This window comes from Haemaphysalis longicornis, unplaced genomic scaffold (assembly GCF_048455015.1).
Source record: "Haemaphysalis longicornis isolate Haplotype H1 unplaced genomic scaffold, Haemaphysalis longicornis Haplotype H1 scaffold_2, whole genome shotgun sequence".
NCBI lineage: Eukaryota > Metazoa > Arthropoda > Arachnida > Ixodida > Ixodidae > Haemaphysalis > Haemaphysalis longicornis.
In genome coordinates this window covers 118,212,551-118,231,613 of record NW_027526295.1, presented here as the reverse complement: position 1 = coordinate 118,231,613, position 19,063 = coordinate 118,212,551, and the positions used below count along the sequence as shown (strand labels likewise).

Genomic DNA, 19,063 nt, shown 5'->3' with positions numbered 1-19,063 from the left:
TGGGCGAGATTCCTTTAATGACGCGTGACTGTCCCAAAAAATGATGCATCTGCACGCAGTAAAACATGTATTTTGTTTACATGCGTACACTCAATAAGAAAATTCCATTTTTACGTTTCGAAATGGTTTCGAATAGTTTGGTAGGGGCAAGTTCTCAAAAAGAAGGAAAGAAAACGTCAAGGAGTACTTTCGGGGTTACACGTTTCTTTGGAAGTGTATGCAACCCATTACTGAGCTAGAAAGCGGCGGAAAAATCGGGATGGGGATTTCCGATAAGGTCACCGCCGTTCGATACGGCCGTAAAAACCTTCCATTAGATCTTTTACGTGTTCATTCGCGCGCATGTATGAGATGCATACATGCTATTTAGAATGTTGAGAGAATAAATAATCACAAAGTATGTACCAAACAGCCCCGTTAAAGTTTTTCTTTCTCTAATGGTTGCGCACTGAAGTGGGAACGGTTGCGCGCGAGGTCCACTCACAATTCGCGGTCACCTTGACAACTATGGAGCGCGGCCGCAATCAAAACCGTAACTGAAGAAAAAAAGATGAATGCGATAAAAACGAGCCTTATTATCTCATAGCCTATTTTTGCCAGCAACTTGAAATTTAAAAAAAATATATTTCACAGGAGTAATGGATTACGTAGAGATGCGCATGCAGCCACAGGTGAACACAAATGACGGCAACAATAGAGTCAAAATGGGCGGAACGAAATTATAGGAGTTGCACGATAAAATTTACGATATTCCCGCAATCTTCCAGCGATAGACGCTATCTTTTTCGGTTCCAGACACTCATTTCTTGCTGTCGTTCGACACAGATGACTCATGCGAGGGTGGAGGCGGGTTGGTCTATCTCGTGACGTCACAGTCCAAGCGGCGCGTCTCGTTTTGTGCGCTTACTTTTCGGGGGTCTCGTCGTCTGTGCGTGCGTGCGTGTGCGTGTGTGTGTGGCCGTCGGTGGTGGATGCGAAATGTGGGAGATGCTGGCGGCGATGAACGGCTCTGGATCCTAATAGGCGTGGATGCCTTAGGATGAAGGTGAGTCGCTTCACCGCTAGTAGTCAAGAGCGAGGCCGAATCGACGGATAGCTCCTTGTCCCACGGGGCGCTCGGGGAAGCGACGTCCGTCTACTGCGATCGTGTCGACAGATCCCTCACTGCCTCGCCCGAAGTGTACTGTGATGTCCAGACGAGCGCAGAAGGTGTATTCGATACGTTACTTCAAAACGGGCATGCTGGAATATTTGTTTCTTTCCCCTGTACCACGAAACGACTCGCGAGAGTTATCCCTACTCTGCAGGCTAGGCCAGCGGAACGTCGATGCTTGTGATCCATGTGCCTCGAGAGTTTTGCGGCTTCGCTTACTACGGTTGACACGAGAAGCTAGCTCGTGGTCCCCCGCGTAGCGCCGGCCCCGCCGTACCCCGCGGTCGCGCTTTTCGCGTGGCCAGGAGCTCGGGATCGTGAAATCTAGCGGTATCTCCGTGCGCCACGGAAACCGTAAACCGCGCGGTGGAACGTGCGGTCCGTCTCTCGTGTCCCTCCTCCCGTTATGTGCCGTTATTTTAGCGGCGCTTGCGTGCCCGCGCACAGGCGTTCGTATCAACTAACCCTTATCAGCCGAATTCCCGCCGTCGCCGCCGTTATTTCAGGCGGTGGTCGTCTCAGGTGCGTCCTTCGACATCGCGCAGGGTTTTGCCAAGTGAGTATGTACACAGCGTGCGCTGCATACGCCGTGTCGGTCGTTCGCTAGTGTCAAGTCACAGTCGCTGGCGAAACTCGGGCACTCCTCGGTTCTCGGCTGTCGTGTCAGCGCAAAACAAGAAGGGAATGCGTTGACGACCGACCTGGCGGTGGCGAGGAATGCTGACCGCAGCCGACGTGTTTTTTGTGGTATTTTGTTTGTGGGCTGGCTTGTTTATTCTGGGATGTACTGCAAATATGGGGGTGCAAGCAAGCGTTTGCGTGGTACCGACCTTGGTTATGTATGGTGTAATTGGGGTCCTGCTGATATGTGCTTGATAATAGGGCACTTCAAGATCGTGGTCGCACATACTGTGCGCACACTGATTCCGATCATTGGTAGTGAAAACACTGGTTTGCAGATGCTGTTGAACGGTAAACACAGCGTAAACAGAAAGAAACACACTTATCTTACAAACACGCCTATCATGAGGTTGTCCAAACATTTTTTACCTGCTGCGACTCCTGTATTATTACTTACACGCAACATTTGCAACACATTAAATAATAAACTTCAACAATGTATGTAAAGGAGCTGTTTCATATAATGACTCGTAAGGTTGGACAGTGCATTGAGTAAGCAAACCAAAGATCTTACTCTTATGGCTTTATTCATTTGGTTAATTATAAATATGTCGTGTTGAACAAGCATCTGTCAAGTTCAATAATTTACATGTCTACAGTTGGGTTGTAGTACAGAGGAAGGCCCCAGGCCAAACCCATATGCAGGACCTCCATGGAAATACACAAAATAAAGAATATGAACGACATTGCAAAAGAAAAGCATGTACATAACTATATACAGATTATGATGAACTTAAAAAAGCCGTAGATATAACATCATTATGCGACAGATTGAAACACAGCCGAAATGTAAACAACAAGATACAAGCACAAAAACTAAGCAACAGTTCACACTAAAACGAGATTACGAAAGATCGCTATGAACCACTTAGCGTTGCAAAAAGTTTCCCACACGAAATATCTGCCTGCTAGGCTAAATGAAACTGTGCTGCAGACTCGAACTCATAACAATTGTCTCCAATTGATATGTAGCTTTGTGTAACAGTTGTCATTGTTTCATCCAAAGCGTTGGCTTTTCCAGCTGTCATTTCCTTTGCCCCAGAAATAGATAAGCTTTCAGGGCCATGTCATTCGCTCCTGGGTCAGGCACAGCAGTCTAGCGTGCAACTGCTACCCTTGATTTTCTTCCATACTGATGTCATGGAGGACATCGCATTCAATTTCATGCGGTCCGACGGGGAAAATAAAAAGAACATTTTTCACATAGGTGGCATGCACAGGCTTGTTCGTATATCCCCCCCTCTTGTTCTCTTGTAAAGATTGGCATGTATGCCCTGAAAACAGTATGCATGTGTTCTCATGTGTGCTCACTGCCGCTGGAACTGTTTTCACTTTCGAGTGCAAAAAAAATAAATAAAGAAGAAAAAGTTTATTAAGTTAGCGGGGCATGTTATTGTTCATTTGACAAGCGGGCGAATGAAAATCGGCAACGAAAAGAGAAGAGGTCTTCATAGCCCTTGGAAACTAATTACAAGTCGCGTAATACTAAACAGAGAAGTATCTCTGTCAGGTATGCTGATGAGATCTAGTTGAAATTTATGGATACGGTTTAGCTTTTGTTTGTGGGCAGGCATTTTAGATGGCAGAAAAAAGTTTGTGCTGGATGCAACAATGCTGTTGCCAAGCTTACAGGATGTTTCAGACAAGGCGTGTTGTGCCTTGTCGAAAAATTCCCGGCACTGCATTAGTTGCGTGTGTAGGTAGTTTGTATGAAAAACGGTTTTGAGAACCAAAAAGAAAGACTCGCAGAAATTCGTGGAATTATCTGAATTGTGCATAATTGCAAGGTAGGAAGGCACTGACTAAGACAAAAGAATTATCGGGGTTTTCTCCATTTTCGAGGTCACGTATTCATTTTTGCGGCAAAACGGCAATAGTACGAGCACTGCGAGGCATGCCTGGAGAACATAAGAACATAAACAAAGCCATAGAGGAACTCTGCGAAAATGTTTTAAAGGGGAAAGCATAGGTTCATTTGAGCAGGGCCTAGTGAAACGCGAGCCCAATGAATGGGTGGCAAGAAACCAGTAGTTCTGCTAACTTACTTTTGTGCCTCAATCAGTTTGTTCCCAGGAACTTGCTGAATTTGAAAAAAAGGAAAAGACTGCTTCAAGGTCAGTAGGCAAATGCCCTTTTGCCACTACAGGTGACATACGATTGAACCTATTTCATACACTTCGGCCAGCATTTGGAGTGCCTTTGTAATTCCCCCCCTGCTACACTAAAAGCTGTTTGCTTTGACATGTACGCATTGCTGAGCATTAATCTTTCTGCAATGCAGAAAAAAAAATGAAAAGGTGGGGACTATAATTAGTCGTTCACTAAAGTTTATCGGATTATAATGCAGTTGTGGAATAACGTCCTCAAAACAAAATATGGTGGTGTATGCACTTGCCCTGTTGTTTAAATCAGGCAGTACTTGTTTCACCACACTTTTTTTTTTGTTAAATTTTATTTACACCATCTTTCCCATTTAGAGCAGTGGCTTCTGGGTGCTTTTTGAAACAAAAAAGCGATACATTGAGGCCTGAGTTCGGATGTCAGAATAAAACTTCATTATCCGTCGGGCAGGCTTTTGAATTCACCGATAAGGGGACACTGATGCTACGTAGCTTTTTGTTTGAACTCAAAGCCCGTCCCTTTGGACGGCTGTTTTCACAATGCTTTCTTTAAAAAAGGGTAATCATTGCTGCCTCCTGTCACCACTCCATCAATTGTTTTTCGTTGGCGTTTGAGAGCATTTCACAAACCTAGAGCTGAAAGCAGCGAGAAAGCAGTTTGGGGGCCACCATTTGGGACTCATGAGACCTTTTTAAGCCATTCGTCATTTTCTCCCCCGAAGATGCCCCTCAGGCTTCTCTACCTGCAAAGGGGAGGGCCCAAAATGGACAGCTGTCGCTCATAGCCACCTGGCAATCAATTAGCTGCCTTGGCACACTAGACGAATGCCTGTACCCCTGTACATTACTTGTGGTCACAAGCGCCGACTGACCAACTGGTTCTGGAGGACAGGATGAGTGCGGGCCTGCAATAGAGCGATTGTTCGTTCATTGATAACAGCACTGACCTTCCGGTGCTTCGGAACTGGAAACCACAGTGCAAGCCCTCCAGATGTAGTGGCGGCCTCTTCTCATTCCCACGCGAAACGTCAAGACAAGCAGCGGGAACAAAGACAAGCAAGGAAGCTTAGGGCAGAAAGCTATCATTTTGGATTCGTGATCCGGCCTATGTCGAAGACATTCTAGCCAGAATTGGCTCTAGTTTCACCCGTTAGTACTGTTCATTCCCTGTGTATCCTGCTTTACTCAATACTCCGCAACGGAGCCTGTTAGGTATTTTAAATAAATAAATTGGCAGGGCTTGTGATGTTTGCGGGATGGATGACAGAGGGGGAAGACGCGATAGATCGCAATGTGACTACCATGTGACTGGATGGGAGGCAGGAACAGAACTTGGGGTAGCGGTAAGAAAAATCATTGTGGACACGAGCAAGGTCTGCATAAGGTTTAGCAGCAGCAAGTGGAGGAGGATCTGGGGGTTGGAGGGAGACGGCTCCATAGTGCCCAAGGCAACCAACAGCTTGCGATGGTGCCATTCTGTTTTGAACTGGCAAGCAGTGTGACATTTTTTTTTCTAGTTTGCAGAATAGTTTGAACTTGCACCATGCAGGCTGTGAAGCAGGAGTCGTGTTGTGGCACTTTGCCCTGACTTTGCTTTGCCCTGACCTGAGGGGCTAATGGTGCAGTACATTTCGTAGGCTTTGTGTGTGGGACAGGCTTTGTGGGTGCACCACCACTTCAGATAGCGCAGTAAACAGCACTGCCTGGCCATGTTTTATGCGTACGATCTGGACGGTTGAATGGTCAGCCAGATTCTTCATCTGGGTTGAAGATATTCCCATCTTGCACGTTGTTCTGGCTCTTTTCCTGGTTGGCGTGTGTGTGTCCAGGGCGGAACATTGGCGCAGCACGACCCATGTTTGGTACGACTTTGTCATTGGCACGTTTTCTTGCTTTTAAACGCGAAGCATTTTTTTGCAAACTCCTTCTGGGTCGCTTAAAGGTGCTGCCACAGGGTGAATGACCACAATTCCTGTCATGTTACTCCAGGAACAAGATCGTGTATACTCTACTCCCATAATAACAAAGAAACTGCATTATGGCTACAGTTAGCCCAACTACTTGGCTTCGAATGCTTCATAAAAATAATCACCAGAATGTCACACGCACAATCCCACTTCATTGAAATTACAAGAAAAGTTTAGTGTGGTGGGGCAAGCTTTTCTCTCACATTTTGGCAGTGTGCCCCGAAGGATCGTAAGTTGTCTCCATATTTGCTTCTTGCTGCCGCACATGGGTCTTTGTTGCCGTCTCATCACTTATTCTCAAAGCAGTCGTCACTTTGACGCAGCCTTGAGTGTGACAGTCACCCTCGACCGATCTCTGATTGTAACGTATTGCTTGCTGTCATGGTTCGTTCGAGCCAGGATGTAATCCTAATAATTGCATGACATATTTTCCAACATTTGCCCATCCGATGTGCCTGTAAGCTTGCATGGGGAGTTAATCACCATACTTATAAATAGCATAGCATCCAAAACTAGTATGGGATCATGTGTGTGACCTGCTTTAATGTCTTGGCCTCTGATTGTGCTAATCGAAATCAGCACGTTAGGTGGCATATTTTGCGTGGCCTGGAGGGACAGTCCAAGAAAAGAGGTGTAGAAGAAGCTTTGGTATCAACCCTAGTACCAGTAGGGGGGACAGTTGAACGATGTTCATAACAAGCTTGCACGCACATGAAAATTTCAGTGGCCAGGTATCCACAACCATTTTCGCAACATCCGGTGTTCCCCAGGGTTGTGTTCTTGCTCCGACCTTATTCCTAACTGACAATACTTTGTTGGAAGTTTAAATTCTGACTGTAAGGCAACTGTGTCAGACTATTGTTTTTTGTAGCTGAGAAAGGACTTCAGTGCTACCATTTTCGGGGAAGCATTTTCGATGGAACTTTCCCATTTTGGGGGGAACTGATGGAGCCTACCAGCTTGCCCAGTATGGTCTTAGTCATTGAGCTTCTCACTAGAAACTGTGTCATCACCTTAGTGCTGTATATTTTTTGTGTTGCAGCCACGAAATTGAGAGCACACTGCTGAGATAACAGCAATTGATGACTGTTAACCACCGCCCTTGATCTAACGCTGACTGGGCCTTTCTTGCGAAGACTGTGACTCTGGCAAACAAAGGGTGGCAAGCTTGTCAAAACTGCGGAGATAAGATGCCGGAAAGCAAAGGGGCATGGAGAGCTCGCATCCGCCTCTTATCAGCCAACGGTCATGCCACAAGGGGACTCAGAGATTACGAATGCCTCGTTGCAAATCTGTAGGTCAGAGTCGTGTATTTTGAGACACACACCACTGATGGTGACTAGACAAACACGCTCAGACAATGTTTAACGAGTGCCGGTTTTCGCTTTCTGGGGTGCAGCGCTCACATCGCACATAGAGCACTTCTTCAAATAATTAGGCGTGAATGAGAGCATTCCTTGACTATTTTGCAGAGTTTTTTCTTGAACCCATAACTTAGATCGTTCATTTATTTGTTTTTCACTTTTTGCGGATTTGTGGCATGATGAACACGGCTGATGTTAAGTCATTCAGCTGACGCCGCACGTCTGGAGTATGCTTTCGGAGGAAAGCTTGGGTGTTTTACCAATCTTGTGGGTGATAAAGCTTCACTGGTTGCTTAGACCTGTGCTTATGCATATGCATATTCTTGTGCAATTTTAAATCTTGTACTCAAAATTTAGGGAATACACAAGAAACAGGGGGCGGGAATACACAAGAAACAGGGGGCATACTTTGGTAACGAGTTCACTGAATGTGATCATTTAATGTTTTCTGCTTGTGTGGCCCCTTCCGGCATCAGCAGACACTCAAGGCCGTAGCTTTAAAGATATTCAAATGCTGAAGTGGCCCTGGCTATTATGTCTTGGGATGATTCACTCACAATGTCTGGGTGCACGGGTTTGCTATCATCGCTACCTCTTTTTGGCTTCATGGAAATGTATATCAGGCAGTGTTTTTTTTTTTTTGTTTTTTTTTCTGTGTTTTATACGGACTCTGTCCTTCCATTGTGATCATTTCTCCTTTGTGAGGACTGTGCTGGCTCTTTTGAAAATAAGACTGGCTGCTGAAATTCTTATAAGCTTAATCTTCGCTCTACGCATTTTATTCTGCTAGGGACAAATAGAAAATGGGACAGAGCTTACGCTCCATCCTATCTTCTCGTCTTTGTGAAACCTTGTCTCTTGTAAAGTTGAGTGCTTAATTAAACCCGAACTGGTGTACCAACTAGCCCAATCAGTAGCCTTGGCAGAGGCTTCAGAAGCCATGAAGAGTAATTTGGGTTCGCTCCGTGTGCAAGTTGTCATGCATTCTAAAAGCATGATCTTTTTTTTTTTTTTTCATTTGGGAAGTGGATGATGACATGGGCCACTTTTTTTATTTGTGTGCACATCAACTGCGATCTTTTGACAGCAAACTGGCGATTCCAAGCTGAGAGGATATTCACGCTCGTTATTTTCACCCCAAGGTCATCTGCATTCTGCAAACAAGCCGTCAAAGTGCTGACTGCAGCGAGTTCGTTGTTTGCGGACACAGACAAACGAGGCAGGAGATGACAAGGGTGAACCTCACAGGCAGTGTTTATTCAACGTGCAATCAAGACACTGCATACAGACCAAGGGTGTAGCGGGGGGGGGTTGGTGTCAGAACACCCCCTGATATTTTCTGACGCTGCATCCCCTTCCCCTCTTTCATCCTTTTGTTCACCCATGCTCCTTACACACTCTATTGCTATATTAGAATGTGACAACGAAGTTCAGAAGGGTGTCAGTTTATTAAAGCTGAAAATTGACGAAGAATAAAAATGGGCACTGAAGAGACGAAGAAGAAGTAGAAGAATACATACACATACGCTTGTACGTGTTCTTTGTGTCTACTTCATCTTCGTCCCTTTAGCGTTATTTTGTTCTGTCCAGTAGGCATGAAGCAACTAGCGCAACAAGTTTTGTTGACCAAGATGTTTGAGCACTGGCTCCGTTTCTCCTCATTTTTTAGCCGGCGGGCTACAACACCCCATTGGAAATATTTTTGGGTATGCTCCTGATACAGACTAATCATAGGCCACAACAGTAACATGGGAGCGAGGCATTGAAAAACACTGCGGAGATCGAGGTGGTTCGACTCTGCAATAGTTATGTGGAAGCAGAGTGCCTTCACGTGTGTGTAAGAGGGCAGCTCGGTCACCGCTGCACAGACAAAGCTCGCAAAACGCCTGCGCACCAGGCCTTCCCCCCTTCCCCCCAAGTCTGAGAGATGTCCCTTGCTCTCTTCTTCGTCAACTGGTAGTGCTAGTCGCAGTGGGGGAACTGGTTACAAGCGAGGGCACTTTTCGCATTAGACAGAGCAAACTTGTGAGGAATGGGTTTGTGATCCTTGAATGCGCATGTGCGCAATCAAGGATCTTCATGGTTAACCTAGCTGTAGAGGGATTTGCGTGAAGATTGCAATCCCCACGACGATTGCCCTCACCTCCAATGGAATTAAACAGTTGGCCACGCAACTGACGCATGCGGGGTTGATTCAGTGAGCATGGCAGCAATGCGCTTTCTAAACGAGAATCGATTGCACCTCTGTGCGACACGTCCATCTTGTGGCTCCCCTGTTTCCGTTCTCTTGCTCTGACAACTCGGTTGGGTTGAGGAAAGCTTGTAAAGACAACTTTGGGTGAGCAAATGTAGAGTAAGCAGTAAATTTTGTGAAGACCACCATCGCCTATCAGTACTTGTACGGTATAAGAGAAAGTTGTCATGTAGTTTTTTTTTAAGAAAGGTCAACTGAGATGCTGTCCAAACACGCAGTTCTCGTTTGAAAATGCATTACAGGCATGGCGGCTTTCAAGTCTACATTTACTCAATTCTGATTAAAATAATTCTTGGAAGAGAACAGCACAGCGGCTGTGTTGTTATTTTCTTTGTTGTCCTTCTTCTCGCTGCTCTGTTCCCTTCAATGTGATACCAGGCAGCTCATTCTGAGGTTTTGAAATAATTCTTCAGTGACTTTGGCCCCCTCCCCCTCTCTTTTATTTTCGGGAAGCCTTTACTCTGGGGAACTCTTCATGACGGAAAACGTTGAAGGGAGCAACAGGCACCGAAGCATGTCTGCCGTATCTTATGCCGTAGTTTGCTTCATACTATGCCAACGCGCGCAGGTAGAAACATACTTTAGCAGTGAGCACTTCTGGCATGTTTGACCGCTAACATTTTGTCATCCCAAGTTTCATCTTTCTACAGCAGTATGTCCCTGAGGAAGTTTGACAGCTGCATCTTGCCGGTACTTCAACTACGGGGCAGAAACTTGGAGGCTCACTAAGAGGGTCCAACTTAAATTGAGGACGACTCAGGGAGCAATGGAAAGGAAGATGATAGGCGTAGCATTAAGGGACAAGAGGAGAGTGGAGTGGGTCAGGGAACAAATTCATGTTAAGGACATATTAGTAGAAATCAAGAAGAAATGGACGTAGGCAGGGCATGTAATGCGAAGGCAAGATAACCGTTGGTCATTAAGGGTAACAGATTGAATCCTTAGAGGAGTCAAACGAAGCAGGGGGCGGCAGAGAGTCAGGAGGGCAGATGAGATCAAGAAGTTTGTGGGGGCGAATTGGTTGCAGTTAGCACAGGACTGGGGTAATTGGAGAATAATGGGAGAGGCCTTTGCCCTGCAGTGGGCGTATATACGATGTCCATAAAGGGGGTGCACATTGTTTGCTTATTCTTGCCGCAAATTTATCCTCATCCTGCATCAAAGTGGGATATTTGGAGGGGTGTGTAGGGTCATTCTTGTCGTGCTGTCATCCTGTGGTACCCCCTTCAAGTTTACTGTGCAGCTGAGTGACGGAAGGTGGGTGCATTCCTTCTGTGTCTCTCCCCCCACCCAGGTGCGGGTCTGACCCGGCCTCCTGCCACCTGGGGTGAGCAAGCAGTGGGGGAGGGAGGAGCCGGAGGGAGAGGAGCATGGCCGACAACATGGACGACAAGCCACCCGCACCCCCGGTCCGGCTCACCAGCGCCAGGTGAGGGGGTGAGGGGAGGAGCAGGGAACTTGCTCTGCTGCAGCCTCTTCTGCTGCTGCTAATAACCTGGCGTTTGCTATTTTAAGAAGAAGAAGAAGAAGTTTATTCAAATACATTGTACAAAATACACGGGAAAAACAGTACAGACAAGGGTCAGTACAGACAACAGTACAGACAACAGTACATACCTGCATCGACCGTTGGGCACTATGATATTGGAGACGGGTTCGCTTTTCTGATGGAGGCAAAAAGCGAAAACGCCCATGTGTTCGAGATTTCAGCGCACGTTAAAGATCCCCAGGTGGCCAAAATTCATCCTGAGCCCTCCACTACGGCACCCCTCATCGCCTGTGTAGTGTCATTGCGTTAAACCCCACAATCAATCAATTAATATAGAGGAAATAGTTGAATGATATTCAATAGGTAGTATTCATTGAAAAGTTTAGCTGTCAATTCCTTCGCTTGGCAACACTAGAAATGGCCACAGGCATGGCTGCTGCGCCACGGACATGGCCCGGCTTATGCCACTGCGCCCGCACGTTGAAGAAAAAAAAACACCGGCGTGCGTCGTCTGCTCCGTTTCAACCCGATTCTCAATGGTGGTGTCAACACAGATGTTTTTAATCGCACTCACAATAGACTCGAGGCATTACTTTGCGTTCGCTTTGGTAGAGTTTCTAATGTCCAACAGACATCATGTGCTTAGCACGGACAAGTACCGCCATCCCGCGGAGCCCGGCGTAACCAGTGACGGCGCACTCACATGGTTGTCTGCATGCAAGCCTCGCCTGTGAATACAAGCCACACAAGCTTGCAGACACATGAAAAGGTGGGAAAACAACAATTCAGAAAAAAATACGTGGCATCTAAATATTACGTAGCTGCACACTTCAGTCCATGACTGCAGTAATAAACAGGCATATGGTACATTTTACGGGAGAGTATAGGAAATGCTCAAGAACAGAGTTTCGACCAGTCGTTTTCAGTTCCTTTTGTCTTTTAACTGGTATGGTAACAACCAGCAGCAAAAAAGACCAACTGGATTTCCTGCTTCCTTGGTTACTTCTGGCTTTGACAGTACGCATCCTTTCTTGACTTCGTACGAAACTTGGCAAAAGGGGAGGTGACACCAAAAGGAAGGCCTTTATTGTGCGCAGTAGGAATGCAGGCCAACTTGAGCTTGGATGTTAGCTATCAGGGAACAAGCTCCTAAAAGGAGGCTGAGGCACACCCCTGGTGTGCTGCAGGAGGTCACGGGTTCAGCTCCCGGCTGAGGGAGGTCCAATATTGAGAAACCATTCAGCACACACTGGAGAAGGAACTGCGAAGGAAAGTTTGGCATCCACCTCAAAGCAGCCGAACGGCTACAAAGGAAAGCTGTACAGCTTTCTCAGAAACTTCGAAGTTGAAGAAAAATTCGTCCTGGTCCAGGATTTTAACCCGGGACCACCGCTTAACCGGAGCAGTTGCTCTACCGAGTTAACCAGAAGGCTAGTTCTTTGTATCACGAGAGCGAATTCATCTACAACTCAAAGCGATGGACAGGTGTTAATCAACCAGATTTGAGGGGAAATACCCAAGGTGGATTTCCCCTAAATGTGGTCGAATAACACCTGGAAAAGGTACTTAGGGTATGCAAATTGAAAGCTTAGCAAACTGGACGCCCTCCTTTATTACTTCTGCATAGCTTGGGAACATTGAAGCCAAAATTTGGTTTCGAATTTCAGTCGTTTAGTGAGCAAACTCTGCAAAGGTGCACCATACAAGCTGTCGGGACCAGCGACAAAGCAGCCGTACTTTTCTGTATTTTTGTAAATGATACTTGAATTGTAATTCACGTCCTGCACCTTCAAGGCAAATCTTCTATAGGATGGAAATAGGTTGCGCTTGGCTGATGATTTTGTTTGAGTGCCCCATGTGAAATAGTATATGGCACCTGCAATCAAGCCCTGCTGCCCTATGCATGCGTTGGCCTAATGGCAATTTGATTTGGCTTTTGGCTTTACTGATGCTGGCAGGGCTGTGGGCAATAAATTCTTGCGAGAGAGTTGGCAGCTTGTGCAGGCCACACAGTTCCTTGAAAAAAGAAAAGCAAAAGGCAACAAAAAGCTTTTCACTGAGCTTGGCAGCCACACTAGCTGTAGTTGTTCTTTTATTTTTATTTTTACTGAGGCCATAATTTACTGTCTCTTTAGAATGGAATCGCCTTAAACACGTGCACTCGATTTCGAACTTTACAATTTGGAAGCAACTTCACCTAGCTGTGAAAAATGTTTTTGCTGAAATAACGGGGACTTATTTGCGAGTGTTTCTTGTCATGCCTATATCTTTTTTCTCTATAGTTTTCTGCGGGTTTTTGATATTTGGAATGTGCGCAACGAAGAAAAAAAGAACACTTGTGTAGCACTTTCGTGGCGCGGTTACGTTTCACAGCCATGCAGACTGCTATTTAGTGCTGACCTCTCTTAGTGCTGTGATGTAATGTGCACGTGTCCCTAATTGTGCTCCTGTTATGCCCCCACATTTGGGCGAGTGCAGCACGGTGCGGGGTGTGAGTGTGACACCAGTGCGGGACGTGTCCTCGGTGCCCGTGGACATGCGGCCGCTGCCCAAAGAGCCAGAGCTGGAGAAGAAAGTCAAGCTCAAGCCATCCAAGGGTGAGGCTTCTTTTACTCCAGTGCAACTCTGGCGGCACTCCAGTGGCACACCAGTGGTACTCCAGAGGTGCAACAAAGCAACTGTCTAGATTTTCAGAAAGGGGATGAAATAGGGGACTTTTAACAAAAAAATTCATTACTTGTCCTGATTGTTTGTGATGGGGTTTCCTTAGTAAAGCAGCTCTTTTCTTTATTTTTTTTTTTGTAGTTGTCATTATGTTTTTTTTTGGGGGGGTGCACCTAACCGCAGGCACGGCTGCTGGTGTGCATGCCCGTGTTAAACCTTAGCATGTAAAATTGGATACCGTGGAAGGTAAAGAATAGAGTGAAGGGTGCACCAAAGGCGCACAAACAAGCAGGGCTGGTACGAATGCTTGGATTTGAAGTTGGACGTTTCATTGCGAAGCCCTCGAATATTGTTTTTTCGGAATCTACCAAATGCCGGTTTTAAATGCAGAATAAAATTTAACAGTGGGCCAGCCCACTGAAAGAAAGAAATAACATAATGAGAACTTTAAAATGAACTAATGGGTTGTCCGGAACAAGAAAATGAAAAATCCAGAAAGAGCACATCCCCATAAAAGCATGTACTAGCCTCGATAGCGGTTAATTAAAAAAAAAACCTGTGGTTGATTCTCCTGTCATAGGAATCGGTAAAACATAAAAATGAAATATGCATCTGAGTATGATTTGCGGGTCGGTGGCTGTCTTGTGGGTGTTCTTGGCGAGTGACGTCCCACTGGCGGGTCGCTTCGGCAAAGGTGTACTGGCATCATTTCCGTAACGGGTATGACGTCAGTGAAATCTTGGCGTATCCCGGCATAAAACACTTTCGCGTTAAAATATAAAACCCGAAAATGAACAACAACATACTCTTTAGTGCCGAAGGTTGATTACCCGCAAGAAGACCCTGTGTGCAGGGGTGCATCCTTTACAGGCTGCTTGCTTTGTTGTAATGGCGTCATTTCCATGGCGGATATGACGTCAGTGAAATCTTTGTGTATCCAGGAATAAAGCAGTTTCGTGTTAATAAATATTTCGCTGCCATGTGCAGGGGCCAAGAAGGAGCGCCGTGGAGCCGGTGGGGATCTGGTGGAGAAACCGGTGATCTCTCCGCCCACCAATTTCGAGCACACGGTGCACGTGGGCTTCGACGCGGTGACGGGTGAGTTCACCGGCATGCCGGACTCGTGGGCACGGCTGCTCCAGAACTCCAACATCACCAAGCTGGAGCAGAAGAAGAACCCCCAGGCAGTGCTGGACGTGCTCAACTGGTACGACGCCTCCGTCAAGGAAGGGGGCAAGGGCGCCTCCAAGTACATGACCATCAACCGCACGCTCGGTGAGTAGCAAGCATAGTGTTTCGGCAAGGGGAGTTGCCTGCTTGCTGCTGCGCTCGCATCTCCGCCTGATTTCCATCGATCTTTGTGCTTGGTGAAGCAAATGACTTTCAAAACCAGGGCCGTGTTTTATTTGAAAATATTGTGACCTATGGGAATGCAACCCTCTGCGGTGCAGTCAATGCCTTTGGGGCTTGTGAATTTTTGTTTTTATTTGTATGGGAGAATGTTCTCTTTCCTATAGGGCTGTGAACTACTCAGCACATCAGCATGAAACAATTGACCCCCTCCCCTCTTTTTTTCTGCCTTTATCTTCTACATCGCATTAATTTCTCCTGGAAGCACTTTCTGTGCCCGCTGTGAAATATGCGGATCAAGTGAGGACTGACAGTTATGCCACCTACTGCAACTGAGCCACTTCTCGTTGTGCAAAGTTCTGCTTGTGGTGGTGGGCGTGCGAGCTTTGGCAGTGTTCTTGTCAAATGTTGCGAGCCTCGTAATCTCTCGGCCATGTTCGCCATGCATTCTCACAATGTTTCGCCCTTTCTTCCTTTCCTCCCTGGCCCCCCCGCCTCTTCCTTTCCACCTTTCCTCTTCTCACTTTCTGCTCTAACACTGCTGCCTCCTTTGCGCTGGAACTCACTCACCAGCCGAGCTTGTCGAGCTGTGGCAGATCTCACGTACGTAACACCTCTGCCAACATCGTCTCTCTTTCTCTCTCTTCGTTTTTTTTTTACCCCCTTTTTTGCCTGTTTTTTCTTCTGGCCAGCATGCTGTCCACAGTGTCTTCACCCTCATCTTACCCTGCCGTCCGATGCTAACCACCGTCATGATCTGTTGCAGTCTTCCTCTGCGCTCCTGTCTTGCTATTGGCATGGTCATCACTCTCCTTTCTTCTTCTTTTCTCAAGTTCTTCTCATGCCAGAGCATGTTCTCACATCTCGCACAGCTTTACCCTCTGCTTCAAACTCTGCACTCATTGGAACCCAGTGCAATGCCCGTGGCGCTGTGGGTATCGGATAAGTAAATAAATAGCTGCTACGCCAGAGTTGAAAGGTGTGTGTTGTGTAACTGCACAAACTTTGCTTTTGACGCAAGTGGCGACATCTTTAGGCCGTAGATGTACCGTATTTTTGCGTGTATAACCCGCCCCTGCATATAATTCGCACCCCCACTTTCAGCTCGGCGGAAAAGAAAAAAAATCCTTGCGTATTGCCCGCACATTTGATACAGGAAAGGCTGCAACGAAGCTACTGCTCAAGCAACACATCACATACTATGCAGACAGAAAAAGCATAATTGTAGCAAGCAGATTACACTGACTGCGAGGCGAAAGTCACAATTCACTAATAAAATTCAGTTGTTAAAGTGCGTGCATCCTTGTTTATTCTTCCTTGTCCTTGTATGTTTGGCGCAATCGCTGCCGTGGAAGTCTTAGTCAGGGTTACTGTGTAGGAGCTTCACACCACAACGCGCATTGCTGTGAAGCTGCACTAAAGAAAAAACCCCCGCATATTTTCCGCACCCGTACTTTGCTACCGAAATTTTCGCATTTTTTGTGCGGATTATACGGGTGGAAATGCGGTAGCTTGCCTAGCCACATCGCATTTGGGATAAAAAAGAAAACAACCGTGTGTATGCCCTGAACCCTTAATATGTTGTGGCATTTGTGGAATGCGAACAAATTCAGTACTGCTAACAGACGATTCGGGAACCCTGATTTAGTTGGGTGTGGCAGGGACAGAGGACAGATAGGGGCCAGGAGAGGAAAAATGGGTAGCTGCAGGGTTTGTCTTTCCCCCGTCCCTTTGCAGTCGGGCGATTTTACCCCAGCCAGATGGCGAAGCCCTTGCCATAGCTTGGGGCAGCGCTTGGCCAGTCCAACAAGAACTTGCGAAGGGGAAGGGTGTCGTTGTGCGCCTCCCTTTCTGTCAGAGGAAAGGTGCAAAGTGTACGTTCACTGCATCCACCGTTTAAATTCGCCCCTGCTGTGTTAACATTAAACCACACTTGTTTGGCCTCTGTGTTTGCAAACAGTCTCGTTATACCACACCACGCCAACACCAGTGGCGTCTGTATACACCATGTGTGCTCCCTTCTCACCCGCTCGTGTCCTACAGACCCTTCACCCCGGCCGAGTTACTTGGGAGACAAGTATGCTGTTGCGACGACGGTGATCGGATCATCCACCTCGGTGAGTTTGAGGGAGGGGAAGAGAGGGAAGAAGGGGTAGAAACTTCACACAAAAGAAAAGTTAAGCGGTGGTGCTTGTAATGCAGTATGCTACTAGAATTAGAAAAACTAAAAAGTGAGCACAAGCTCACTTTGTGCATAGAGCAAACATTAAAGATGATTAGCGATGGCTGTAGGAGCAAATTAGCACTTTGGCATCACAGTTGGCATTGATGCGGAACATCAAAACTAGCATTGCGTCATCAGGCAGAAAATGAGGAAGAGAGAAACGTAATTGACATCATTGTGCACTAGGAAGGTCTTGGAAGCGCCACAATGTGAGACGCCCTTGAACCCTCCCAAGATACGTCGTGGTAACACAGATTGTTTTAAGAGGTTGTGCGATGCTGCCAGTATTCGTGCAAAATGACCAGTGCAACAGTTATGCAGTACTGATTGTGTGCACGCTTTCATGTGCAGAACATTTTAGGAAATTTTTAGGGAGTTTGTTTATTATCAGTGGCTCTCGTTGAGTGGCAGTACATTTACTGCCAATATGGGCTAACAATATTAATAAAGAGTGAGTAAATTTACATGCAGAGGTTTACATCCATAACATGCACATCAGCCTCACACATTTCATTCTGTAGTTTATGGGTGCAGCCCAACGCTCCACAATTTATTGTGTAACAAATGTAACAATTGTGTAACGAAGTCTCAAAGACTTTTTTGAGACTTCCAGTGTGACAGTGAGCAAGCCAAATTCAACAATGCGCCTATCATCAAGGAGAAAGAGCTGCATAGAAGGCATAGGTTGCAAATACCAGCAGAGTGTCATCGTCTCGGAGTGCATGGCTTGGTTCCGTTCTGACTTCTGACCGCCTTCTGACCGCCTTTTTGTTTAAATGCCTATGCAGGAGGACAGCATATCTGAGCCGGAGAATGCGCCCAAGTTCTTGTCGCCACACGACCCCCGGAGGAATGTCCCCGAAAAAATCATCTATAAGGTCAGTGGGACCCCACCACCCCACCCGTTTCTCTTTCTCGGCTTTTGTGGCAGAAAGTGGTGAGGAGCTGCTGGTTCGATTCATTGAGAAAACTGCAGTGTTGACTTAACTGACAGATATGTATTTGCTCCCTGGTTTCGGGTACTAATGGTGTTTAAGTGTCTTGCATTTGTTCGATACTGCTCGCGGCCTTTTGACTGCCAAGGCGGAAGTGCACATAACATAGTACAACGAGGCATATTGCAATCTGCAAGCATGCAGAAGGAAGAACAAGGGATATACTAGACATACAGCATAAGTACCGTATTTTCCGGTCTATAAGTCACACTTTTGTATTAGTCCTCAAAGTGACAGTTTTTTCAAAAAAAAAAAACATATATAAGTCGCACCGGTGTATGAGACACACCAGTGTACAAACGCACTTGTTAATCAGGTAAACTCATAGAGGATCAGTTTGTTAGAAAGTGCGGCGGAAGTACATGGTTGCAGCAGCCGCCGCCTCTGAACGCATCGCCTGGTAAGCACTGCTACACATGTGCATGTACCATTAAAAGTCTAGACAGAACTTCTCAAAAAATGGTTTATTGATACACACAGATGGCATGTAATGTACTTGAAGACGGCGTTTAGGCAAAAACATCGAACCCTTTTTCCTCCGACTCGCTAACAAATAATTCATTCATTTAGACCTTAACGTACGCTGACATCACGCAGCACACAGGCACCTTTTCGCTTTTCGAGCGCGGACCACACGCTGGCTGCCATGTACCAGATTTATTCCATACATAAGTCACATACATAAGTCGGTGGGTAAGACGCACGAGCGAAAATTGAAGAAAAAAACTGCGAATTATACACCAAAAAATCGGTATACAGTTTTCAAGGTCCTGGATTGAAAAAAGCAGCACAGATTGGAGGT

General features: G+C 46.4%; 1 protein-coding gene across 4 annotated transcripts in view; it reads left to right on the top strand.

Moving 5' to 3' along the window:
- Positions 1–845: 845 nt before the first annotated feature.
- Positions 846–19,063, top strand: part of Pak (serine/threonine-protein kinase PAK 3-like protein) — a 39,491-nt gene continuing 21,273 nt past the window's right edge. For 3 of the 4 annotated variants that reach the window (XR_013322373.1, XR_013322372.1, XM_077698173.1), the window contains exons 1-6: positions 846–1,045; positions 10,834–10,968; positions 13,507–13,625; positions 14,680–14,967; positions 17,086–17,159; positions 18,055–18,144. Coding sequence is in view for 2 of the 4 variants with exons in the window: in XM_077698173.1 (XP_077554299.1) it covers positions 10,910–10,968; positions 13,507–13,625; positions 14,680–14,967; positions 17,086–17,159; positions 18,055–18,144 (630 nt within the window). In the remaining 2 variants the exon portion in view is untranslated. Of the gene's footprint in view, positions 1,046–1,483; positions 1,710–10,833; positions 10,969–13,506; positions 13,626–14,679; positions 14,968–17,085; positions 17,160–18,054; positions 18,145–19,063 lie in introns of those variants that run through there. The other variant, XM_077698175.1, reaches the window with a different exon arrangement.